General features: G+C 38.0%; 1 protein-coding gene across 1 annotated transcript in view; it reads right to left on the bottom strand.

Moving 5' to 3' along the window:
- The window catches only part of LOC126470724 (integral membrane protein GPR155), a 165,541-nt gene that overhangs the window by 20,716 nt on the left and 132,286 nt on the right, over window positions 1–12,539 (bottom strand). The window contains exon 10 of the mRNA XM_050098727.1: window positions 7,420–7,559. Within this exon, the coding sequence (XP_049954684.1) occupies window positions 7,420–7,559 (140 nt within the window). The remainder of the gene's footprint in view (window positions 1–7,419; window positions 7,560–12,539) is intronic.

Below are 12,539 nucleotides of genomic sequence, written 5' to 3'. Positions count from 1 at the left end.
GGAGAAAAACACTCTGAGAATAAGTTCAAAGCAGGATATGGGAGGTTGAATTGGGCAACAATTTCTGGATAACCATAGATCAGAAAAGCATCAATGTGGAGCCATGTTCATACAATGGCAGCCAATCAGTGACAAGCACCCTGAAGCATGTGCATTTATTTAATTGGCCCAGCTAACACTTGTTATGCTATAAATGTGGTTACTAATTAAATTAGATGAAGATATGGCTTCAGCTGAACAGACAGTGCTAGGCAAACTGTAAATCCTTATCTATCATTAGCTACATAGACACAAATTTGCTTTGATGTTTACTGGGTAAAGCTTAACTACTAAATCAACTATGTTAAAAGGCACCTTAATGTAATTAATTTGTTCAGATAATAAGCTGTACTGTAGAAAGAGTATTGCATCAAGACAGTAATACTATATGGTGTAATGTTATTTATAATAGAGTCTAAAGGCCACATGTTTTAATTTTCGGAAATCTGCAAACAGCATGAATGAACTATTATTTTGACAAGGACAGCATATCAGTAAGTGTGAACTAAGACAGTGGTGAAAAAGTAAACAATTTAAATTTTAAATACTCCTTTCTTTCTCATATCACATTTCTCACAATAAATGCTTGAAACTCCTACCTCTAACACTGCTACAAATTTTACACTATCAGAAAAATGACTCCCATACCCCATTCGATAACTCCTGCCATGTTGCAAATAGTTGTCATGAACTTACATATTCTAGCAGCCAGCTTCGCATGCGTGTTGGTTGGTGCCTGGTAGATGCGGCCTTGCATAACCCAACACAAAGATGTCCAAAGGTGTTACACTGGGTGATCTAGAAGGCCAGTCTCAAGGACCACTGCACTCAACCCATCTGCACTTGAACACATCATTAAAATATTCCCAGAGTGGAATGCGGTAGAGCACCATCCTCTTGGAACAACATGTTTTGGCATATGTGGAGGCAAATGCCTTCTAACAGTATGATCAATTCCACTTGCAAAAACTGTAAACAACTGTGTCCATTTAATTGAGGCGGTAGACTGGAAGGTCTAATTAAGTTGTCATTGACAATCCCTGACCAGACATATACCATAAATCTTTCCTTGTGATCTTGTTGTAGAATGTAATGGGGATTTTCATGCACCCACTTGTGAGTTGTGTACATTAAATACTGCTTCCCTAGTACAAATAGCCTAAACAGTACACAGGATGAAGTAGGGAAAATTCTCATTATTTGGACACTGATGCTGCCTTAACACCGAGGTATAATCTTTGACTGTCAAAGCTTGAATCTTTTGCACATGGTAAGGATGTAAACTGTTTGCCTTTGCAACATTCCAAACAAGCCAATAAGTGACACTGAGTTGATTAGCTGTCACTCTGATGCTGATTGAAGGCATTGTTCCTAAATGTTGGAGTACCTATTCATCAATTTTTGGCATCCTCACTGTGCTTTGTCGTCCTATATTGGTCTTTCTGGGTGCAAATATGGCTGTTTTACTCAAGCAATAATCCACGACCCTACAGGAGTTAAAAAAAACAAAAAAAAAAAAAAAAAAAAAAAAAAAAAACAATTTTCTTCATGCAGTTATCAACAGCAGTAATATATTCTGAAAATGCATGACACAGAGCTGCCTCTTTTTAATTTATTATACTGGTTTCGGCCATAAATGATCATCTTGGCATCTGAGTTGCTTACATTTTGACTACATACATTCAGTTACTCTGTTGCTATTGGGTGGACCTCAGCTTTATATTTATGAATTTTCGCTTTGTCAGATGTGCACAGTTGTATTGAAAATGCCAGGGAATTTGTTTCCATGTTTCAATTTGTGTGACGTGTGAATAGTAGTGTTCATTCTTTCATTAAGTATCACTGTACGTTTTATTATTTATATGACAATCTGTGTCTTTTGTTGTTTCTCTAGTTGGTCTCTTTCATTTCATTGCTACAAATACCAAGATGATGGTTTATGATCAAAATCAGTAGTAATAACAAATGAATACAATACAGCCCTGAGTCATGCATTTTTCGAAACCTATAGATAGTGGCTGCTGGTAGCCTTCTGTCTGATGAATGTTCTGTATGCCATCATCTTGCAGCACTACATCCCACTGCTCATAAGCAATGTGAATGTCAGCTTGCTTGTTGTTCGTGTACCTGTTCATGGTGACTCCAGTGTGGTCTAGCACATGGCAACAAGTAAAGTGATTTACAGCAACTACAACATAACACAGCAGCAGCTAAATTGGACAAAACTGCACTGCTAAGCACATCCAAACATGTTCTCTTACTGGACAAACTTCCAAGCACTCATTGCTGAATGGCTGTCATTTCATCCCGATCTGTTTCACCTCAAGGGAGGGAAATGTGGATAGTCTATGGAACGTACTCAAAAGTATTAGAGGACACATTCAAGATAAATATATGTCATCAATATAGCACACAACTTAGAGGTTCAACAACAATTCAATGACAATTTTAGGATGTTTCCACAAATCAGCAAAAGCTTCAACACAGATAAAAAGAAGATGAAGCCACATTGATAAACATAAAGTGAACATAGTTGAAGTGAAAGTAAAGAAAGCTATGCAAGAAATATTCAATGAATATGAAAGCAAAATGTTATCTGTAGAATTTTTAAAACCATAAACAATTTTGGATCTATATAAAAATCAGTCAACAGACTACTATCATCTGTTCAGTCACTCAGTCATACTGGTACTGAAATGCAATAACATACAAGTTAAAGCTAAAATATTACAATCTCTCATCCAAAACTGTCTCCTGAAGATCGTGGCACTAGCCCTGCTTTCATATGTTGTATGGACACAAGTATGACAGTTCGAAAATAAGGAATTACAGAATCATGAAGTAACTGAAGTCAGTCAGTTTTGAAAAGACTACTAGACCAGATATTAAATTATTATTATTATTATTGTTGTTGTTGTTGTTGTCATCTTCAGTACAAAGACTGGTTTGATGAAGCTCTCCATGCCATTCTATCCTGCGCAGGACTCTTCATCTGCACATATGTACTGCAACATACTTCCTCTTAAACATGTGCTTACCTTATTCATCTCTTGGCCACCCTCTACAAGTTTTACTCCCCATACTTCCCTCCAATACTAGACTGGTGATCCCTTGGTGTCTCAGACTGTGTCCTATCAACCAATCCCTTCTTTTAGTCAAGTTATGCCTTAAATTTCTTTTCTTCTTAATTCTACTCAGCACTTCCTCACTGGTTACATGGTACAAGGTGCTACACAAAATATCCAAGAATTTCATTCTACTGGTCAAACCAACAGCATTACGGTATTCTGCCAGTAGATGTCTCGAGGTACACGTCTTAGCTACTGTGGCACAAAGTTACATCAACTTTGCCAATGCAGTTGTGAGTTGTTGTAGTGTGCATCAGGACATGTTTCAGTGCTTCTGCAAATTGTGAAATGGATAACATGAAGGAGCAATGGATTTGCATCAAATTCAGTTTCAAATTGAAGAAAACTGCAAGCGAAACCCACCGCGTGCTGACAGAGGCATTTGGTCAGAGTGCACTGAGTCAAGCATGAACATTTGATTGGTCCAAGCCCTTCAAGGAAGGCCAAGAAATGGCAGAAGATGACAAAAGTCTTGGTTGATCATCAAAAAGCACAACACTGGAAGTAATCATGAAAGTGCTAGACGTGATCCATGAAGATTGAAAGCAGACAATTCACTATGTTTGTAACAGACTTGGGCTGTCATATGGTACATGTCAACAAATTCTAGTTGATGAACTGAACACAAGACAAATTGCAGCGAAGTCTGTCCCTCACTTTCTCAGCTTGAACCAATGAAACCTCAGGATTCAGGCATGCACTGAGCTGCGACAAAGAGTACGACAGTGTCTGCAGTTCTTATACAGAGTCATAACAGGTGATGAATCTTGGGTCTACGGTTTTGGCCCTGAAACAAATCAGCTAAAATCACAACAGAAAATGCCACCTTCTCCAAGGCAGAAGAAAGCTCGACAAGTTCACAGCAACATAAAGTCAATGCTGATCATTTTATTCGACATTGGGGAATAATGCATAAGGAGCTTGTTCCATCTGGTCAGATTGTCAATGGGCAGTTTTATTGAGAGGTTTCAAGGTATATGAGGGAAAATTTTCAGTGCAAATGGCCAGAGTTGCAGGAAAAGAATAAATGGTTGGTGCACCATGACAATGCACTTGCGCATACTTTGCTCGTTGGCCAAAAACCACATGGCAACAGTCCCCCACCATCCATACTCACCAGACCTAGCCCCATGTGATTTTTATCTGTTCCCAAAGATGAAAATTACATTGAAAGGGTGACATTTTGATTCGACTAAAGACATCCAAGTGGAATTGCAATGGGTCCTGAATACCTTTCAACCTGCGAATTTCCAGCAGTGTTTCCAAAAATGGGAACAACACTGGAATTGTTGTCTACACGCCCAAGATGACGGAGGACATTGCGACATAAGTATAATTTTCTGATTTTTAGAATGAACTTTTCAAATATTTTGAGTAGCACCTCGTGTACCCATTGAATCTTCAGCATTCTTCTGTAGCACCACATTTCACTTCCATACAAGCTACATTCAGGACACATCCTTCAGAAAACACTTTCTAACACTTAAATGTATATTCGATGTTAACAAATTTCTCTTCTTCAGAAATGCTTTTCTTGCGATTGTGGGTCTGCATTTTATATCCTCTCTACTTCTGCCATCTTCAGTTACTTTACTGTCCAAATAGCAAAACTTACCTACTATTATTGGTGTCTTGTTTCCTAATCTAATTGCCTCAGCATCTTCTGATTTAATCAAACTACATTCCATTACCCTTGTTTTGCTTTCGTTGATGTTAATCTTACATCTTCCTTTGAAGACGATGTATACTCCATTCAACTGTTCTTCCAAGTCCTTTGCTCTCTCTTACAGAATTACAATGTCATTAGCAAACCTCAAAGTTTTTATTTCTTCTCTCTGAACTTTTAATTCCTTCTCCAAATTTTTCTTTTGTTTGCTTTACTGCTTGTTCATCTTTTCTCATTCATTTTTCAATCACTGCTTTCTTTTCATGCCCCCTCCACTCTTATACACTCTTATAATAGCCATCTCGTTTCTGTACAAGTTGTATATAGCCTTTTGCTCCCTGTATTCTACCCATGCTCCCTTTAGAATTTCACAGAGTGTATTTCAGCTGACACTGTCAACAGCTTTCTCCTAATCTACAAAAGCTATAAATGTAATTTTATATGCTTCCATATCCTCACATTTGTCATCCAGCCTTTCCTGATTAGCTATTTTGCATTGGGTGTCAATCTCATTTTTTAGATATTTGTATTCCCTTTCAGCTGCTTCATTCGCTGAATTTTTATATTTTCTTCTTCATCAATTAAATTCAATTATTTCCGTGATATCCAAGGATTTCTACTAGGCTTTGCCTATTTACCTATCTTTATCTTCTGCTTTCTTCACTATTTCATCTATCAAAGCTACCCATTCATCTTCTATTGTATTCCTTTCTCCTGTTTCAGTCCTAATGCTCCCTCTGGAACTCTCAACAACCTCTGGGTCTTTCAACTTATCCACATCCCCTCTCCTTAACTTCCTACCTCTTTGCAATTTCTTCAGTTTTAATCTACCATTCATAACCAATAAACTGTGATCAGAATCCAAATCTGCCCTTGGAAACATCTTACAGTTTAAAACCTGGCTCCAAAATCTCTGTCTTACCATTATATAACCGATCTGAATCCTTCCATTGTCTCCGGGTCTCTTCCACAAACACAATCTTCTTTCATGATCTTTAAACTAAGAGTCAGTAATGATTGAATTATGCTCTGTGCAAAATTCTACCAGGCAGCTTCTCTGTCATTTCTTTCCCCTGGTCCACATTCAACTACGTTTTTACTTCACTTCCTTTCCCTACTATCAAATTCCAGTCCTCCTTCACAATTAATTTTTTTCCCTTAATTATGTGATTTATCTTATCTCATCATACATTTTTTCAATCTCTTCATCATCTGCGGAGCTAGTTGGCATACAAACTTGTACTACTATGGTGGGTGTGGTCTTCATGTCTATCTTGGGTACAATAATGCATTCACTTTGCTGTTTGTAATAGCTTACTCACATTCATATTTTCTTGTTCATTATCAGACCTACTCCTGCATTACCCCTGTTTGACTTTGAATTTATAACCCTGCACTCACATCTCTAGAAGTCCTGCTCATCCCTTCACTAATCCCCAACTATATCGAACTTAAATCTGTCTATTTCCCTTTTTAAATTTTCTAACCTACCTGTCTGATTAAGAGATCTAACACTCCACATTCCAATCCATAGACTACCAGTTTTGTTTTTCCTGATGATGAAATCTTTCTGGGTAGTTTCCACCCAGAGACCCAAATGGAGGACTATTTTGGATTATTTTACCTCTGTAATATTTTATCCAAGTGGATGCCATCATTATTTAACAATATAGTAGAACTGCAGGGCCTTGGGAAAAATAACAGCTGTAGTTTCCTCTTGCTTTCAGCTCTCTGAAATACCAGCACAGCAGGGTCTTGTCGGTTGACATTAAAAGGCCAGATCAGTATATCATCCAGACTGATGCCCCTACAACTACTGAAAAGGCTGCTGCCCCTCTTGAGGAACCTCGTGTTTGTCTGGGCTCTCTACAGATACCCCTCCATTGTGGTTGCACCTAGGGTTACCTGTATCGTTGAGGCATTCAAGCCTTTCCACCATGGCAAAGTCCATGGTTCATGGGGAGGGGGGGGGGGATATTATTATGTATCAATTTGGGAAAGAATTGTCCTCTCTTCTAACAAAAGTTTATCTTGGATGTTTGGAGCAACAGAGCATCACATACAGCTGTTAACGGTACAGGCCAATCAAGTTTTTAAGTAGGACTGGAGTACAAATGTGCTAAATACAGATCTATATTGGTCATGCCAATTTTGTCTTATTATTAATGAATATTTTTCATGATCACATATGATCATTTTTGGAGCACAAAATCAATGCTTATACATCCATTTATGTATTTATCAAATCAGTATGTGTAAGTTCGATTTATTAGAACAACTGAAATAAGTCTATTAACCTGTGTAACAGAAAGTAACTGGTATCAATTCATACCACTAAATACAAAGTTCATCAAACACAATAAAAAATTTTGCTCCGAAATAAAAATATGATTAGTCTAGATTATACACATACAAGTCACCTTTTACTTGTGCATGGGAGAAACAGCCCTAAAATATGAATTAAGTAATGTGATTGTCCTTTGTATTATCAAAAGTAAGATTTACCATGCACCACACTGACTTTACTATAAAACTAAAACAGGATTCCCATTCATCCCTGATAAACTTATTAAGAAGAAGTCTTACCTGTCAAACAAAGAACAAGCAAAATGACAGTTATTATAGCTTGTACCCCTCCAAACTGAAAGTTTGGGTTGCACTTTTCCACAGACATGTCCTCTTGCTTAACGAAGAGCACCAAAAATATTACAATCACCAGGGGAATTCTGCAACAAATAATGATACAACTATAAAATCCAGTCACAGACATTCATTTTACACAAATGAGAAAGTTTCAGTATACACTACTAATTACTAAAAGGCAAAACCTCAATGTTAACTAGCAGAAACATCAGAATTTCTATAAGCAACAACAACGAATCAAAGTAGTAAAGCTAACCATGTAGCTGATGTGTTAAGTGGCCAAAAGTTCACTCTTTTTTTATGTACTTGATTGTTGCTCAACACCTCTCAACTACACTACTGGCCATTAAAATTGCAACACCAAGAAGATAACGTGCTACAGATGTGAAATTTAACTGACAGGAAGAAGATGCTGTGATATGCAAATGATTAGCTTTTCAGAGCATTCACACAAGGTTGGCGCCAGTGGCGACACCTACAACGTGCTCACATAAGGAAAGTTTCCAACCAATTTCTCATACAAAAACAGCAGTTGACCGGCATTTCCTGGTGAAACATTGTTGTGATGCCTCGTGTAAGGAGGAGAAATGCGTACCATCACGTTTACGACTTTGATAAAGGTCGGACTGTAGCCTATCGCGATTGCGGTTTATCATATTGCGACATTGCTGCTCACGTTGGTCGAGATCCAATGACTGTTAGAAGAATATGGAATCGGTGGGTTCAGAAGGGTAATACGGAACGCCGTGCTGGATCCCAATGGCCTCGTATCACTAGCAGTCGAGGTTACAGGCACCTTATCCACATGGCTGTAACGGATTGTGCAGCCACGTCTCAATCAGAGTCAACAGATGGGGATGTTTGCAAGACAACAACCATCTGCACGAACAGCTCAACGACGTTTGCAGCAGCATGGACTATCAGCTTGGAGGCCATGGCTGCGGTTTCCCTTGATGCTACATCACGGACAGGAGCACCTGCAATAGTGTACTCAACGACGAACCTGGGTGCACGAATGGCAAAACGTCATTTTTTCGGATGAATCCAGGTTCTGTTTATAGCATCATGATGGTTGCATCCATGTTTGGCAACATCACAGTCAACGCACATTGGAAGCGTGTATTCGTCATCGCCATACAGGCGTATCACCCGGCGTGATGGTATGGGGTGCCATTGGTTACATGTCTCAAGTCACCTCTTGTTCACATTGACAGCACTTTGAACAGTGGACATTACATTTCAGACGTGTTACGACCCGTGGCTCTACCTTTCATCATGCGAAATCCTACATTTCAGCAGGACAATGCACGACCGCATGTTGCAGGTCCTGTACGGGCCTTTCTGGATACAGAAAATGTTCGACTGCTGCCCTGGCCAGGACATTCTCCAGATCTCTCACCAATTGAAAACGTCTGGTCAATGGTGGCAGAGCAACTGGCTCGTCACAATACGCCAGTCACTACTCTTGATGAACTGTGGTATCGTGTTGAAGCTGCATGGGCAGCTGTACCTGTACACGTCATCCAAGCTCTTTTTGACTCAATGCCCAGGCGTATCAAGGCCGTTATTATGGCCAGAGGTGGTTGTTCTGGGTACTGCTTTCTCAAGATCTATGCACCCAAATTGCGTGAAAATGTAATCATATATCAGTTCTAGTATAATATATTTGTCCAATGAATACCCGTTTATCATCTGCATTTCTTCTTGGTGTAGCAATTTTAATGGCCAGTAGTGTACACAGTAGTAGCTACTTTTGCTTCTTATATTATATGTATTCCTCCATGATTTCCCCTTATTACAGTAGGCAACAGTAAGTCATGACATGACAAAAAAAACTGATTAGAGTAAAAGTTGTGAAGCTCTGACTACGACAATGAACAATCTTAATATTGCACAATGAACAATCTTAATATTCTAAAACTCTTTTTTATTTTTGAGAAATTTTTCCAAGGAAAAGATTTTTTCATATGCAGGAATTGTATTTTCGATCAATACAGCACAAACAAAAAGGATACACCTATAATAAATGGACTGCAGCATGTACACATGTGAGAACATATAAATGTCAGAATGTGTGTCGTTCTGCATTTTATTTCAATCATTAGACATATCCATATTGTAATTGTACCAATTAAAGCAATATTATTTATGCACATAATACTAATTTCTCTTCACAAATATACTTACATGCTAACAAGGCGTCAGTTCCATCCACTATGACATAAACAGTATATATATATATATATATATATATATATATATATATATATATATATATATATATATATATATAATGGAAGGAAACATTCCACGTGGGAAAAATTATATATAAAAACAAAGATGAGGTGACTTACCGAACAAAAGTGCTGGCAGGTCGATAGACACACAAACAAACACAAACACACACACAAAATTCAAGCTTTCGCAACAAACTGTTGCCTCATCAGGAAAGAGGGAAGGAGAGGGGAAGACGAAAGGAAGTGGGTTTTAAGGGAGAGGGTAAGGAGTCATTCCAATCCCGGGAGCGGAAAGACTTACCTTAGGGGGAAAAAAGGACAGGTATACACTCGCACACACGCACATATCCATCCACACATACAGACACAAGCAGACATATTTGTCTGCTTGTGTCTGTATGTGTGGATGGATATGTGCGTGTGTGCGAGTGTATACCTGTCCTTTTTTCCCCCTAAGGTAAGTCTTTCCGCTCCCGGGATTGGAATGACTCCTTACCCTCTCCCTTAAAACCCACTTCCTTTCGTCTTCCCCTCTCCTTCCCTCTTTCCTGATGAGGCAACAGTTTGTTGCGAAAGCTTGAATTTTGTGTGTGTGTTTGTGTGTCTATCGACCTGCCAGCACTTTTGTTCGGTAAGTCACCTCATCTTTGTTTTTATATATATATATATATATATATATATATATATATATATATATATAAAAATAAAATGATGTTTCAGAATAGAGCCTGTGCGTACCAGTGGTGTATGTTTGTCATAGCCTGTAAAAACTTTCCTTTCTTACACTAATGACTGGTAAGCATTAAAACTTGCAACTTACAATTTCAAAATTATGGTATGGAAAGTTATGGCAGAATGTACATAAACTGTTACCTTTAGACCTAAATTAATTCAGTTTCAAAATCAGGACGTTTAAAAATGAGAGTTGCTGAAGAAAAAGCTTTCAGTTAATTTCAAATTGAAAGATGGTGTATCTAGAATTTTTTCCTGTTTGCTGATTGATTGGTAAGTTTTTGTGACTCCAGCCAGATGTAGTCAGTTCTGTTCACTGACTTTGGATGAGTATGATATAGACATATTCTGAATGAATCAGAGTTAAAACTATTTTTCATACCTACAAATGGCAAGGCTCTGCAGACATCATTACATTACTATTATCTATCGAACATGTTGGAATGCACACTATAGTTGTTATGCAACACACTAAAGCCTACAGGTTTGGGGTGTTGCAGCTACAATACAAAGTTTTGTTTGAGAATAAATTACACAAAATACACGTTTTACCCAGATGAAAACTGCCCTCACAATTACTTAAACTGTCTCTTATTCAAATTTCTTCTTATCAGTCACATTTCCACAGATTTCTTTAAGCACTGAGCTGCACAGGAATATCATTTACACCAAGATTTTGTCGAATTATGTCCATTGTTTTCAACCACAGCAGATTTGTTGGGTTGTAAAAGGCAGTTTATGTTTAATGCATTACTCCTCCTGTATTGTACATGTTATGTCGGCCATACCACATTGTCATAATAGTGTAAAAATGCCAACCTTATATATAAGCAGATCATCAATGACTGACTCGGAGCCTTCATTGCTGGACAGAGGATCACAACTATATTTTTTTCTTCTTTTTTTATTTTTTCTTTATCTTCAGCTTAATTTAAAGACATATCTTCAACATACAGAAGAAAGGCACATTTCTGTCCTGTGCTTCATCTATTAACTGGTCACGAGGGATCATTAACAAAGTGCTCTCAACCTGATGTGTGGATACCTGTTTTTATTAGCACCCATCTCTAGATGTGCCAATTCAGCCAGAAAGCGTTGCCTCTGCTGCTACAATTGTGTCATGAAAGAAAATAGTACAAATTCTATTGAAAATAAAAACTGTCTAGGCTGAAGAATCCTGAAGTCTGGCTAAGTAATTTGGTAATCAAAACAGTTATTGAGTTTAAATGCTAGCAAGTGTCTGATATAAAGAGAACATTTAAAAGCAGTGATGAAAATGAGCCTAAAAAATGAAACATATGATCCCATTAAAGCTGTTGAACAATGACAGTTCAACATGGACAGCTGGAGTTTCATTTGAAGACAGTGTCTGGTCACACTGAAACAAGGAAAGCCATCACAGCTTCTACATCAGATGGAATGGAAAATTTGTTATTGACTAGCAGTTGAAAATATAGCACCAATGAGTAAGCTTCCAGAGTTGTTGGGGTATTCCACTCACATTCAAGAGAAACTAGGTTTAAATCTTCTTCCAGGCATTCCAATTTAGGTTTCCTGCAGTTTTCCTAAATTTAGATGAATGCTTGGAGGGTCCCTTTGAACAGGACATGGGCACTCATCATCTCCATCACTGTCCTAGCTGAGCTCATATTCCATACCTAGTAACCCCATCATCAAATGACATTAAATTCTCACATTCCTCCCTTAACACTGACAAATGTTCCTTCTAGCAATCTTATAAATATGCCACACACCTCCACAAATGAGAAGTAGTAGTGCATAAGGGCTCTGAAGAACAGACACATAGCATTGCTACTGACTGTCAGCACATGGGACACATTAAATTGCAAATATGTTTGTCAGTTGTTACAAAGCACAGAAAGATAAAATATGTAGTTCCCATGAGGAGTTACTCCAATTTATCTCCAGGCATAGACCATATGCTCCATATGCACATGAATTTCAGAAAAAAAGGATCAAAGAGCTGGATATGTGGACACATTTTATGGTGCAGTGCACAGAACAATCTGAATACTATAGAAGCTACTTTAAATCAATGTCTACCTACAAAGCACTAGGCATCAAGGCTTCTTG

The sequence above is a fragment of the Schistocerca serialis genome, chromosome 3 (genome assembly GCF_023864345.2).
Source record: "Schistocerca serialis cubense isolate TAMUIC-IGC-003099 chromosome 3, iqSchSeri2.2, whole genome shotgun sequence".
NCBI classification, from domain to species: Eukaryota; Metazoa; Arthropoda; class Insecta; order Orthoptera; family Acrididae; genus Schistocerca; species Schistocerca serialis.
The sequence above is the reverse complement of the archived record's forward strand: the minus strand, read 5'-3'. Positions and strand labels throughout refer to the sequence as shown.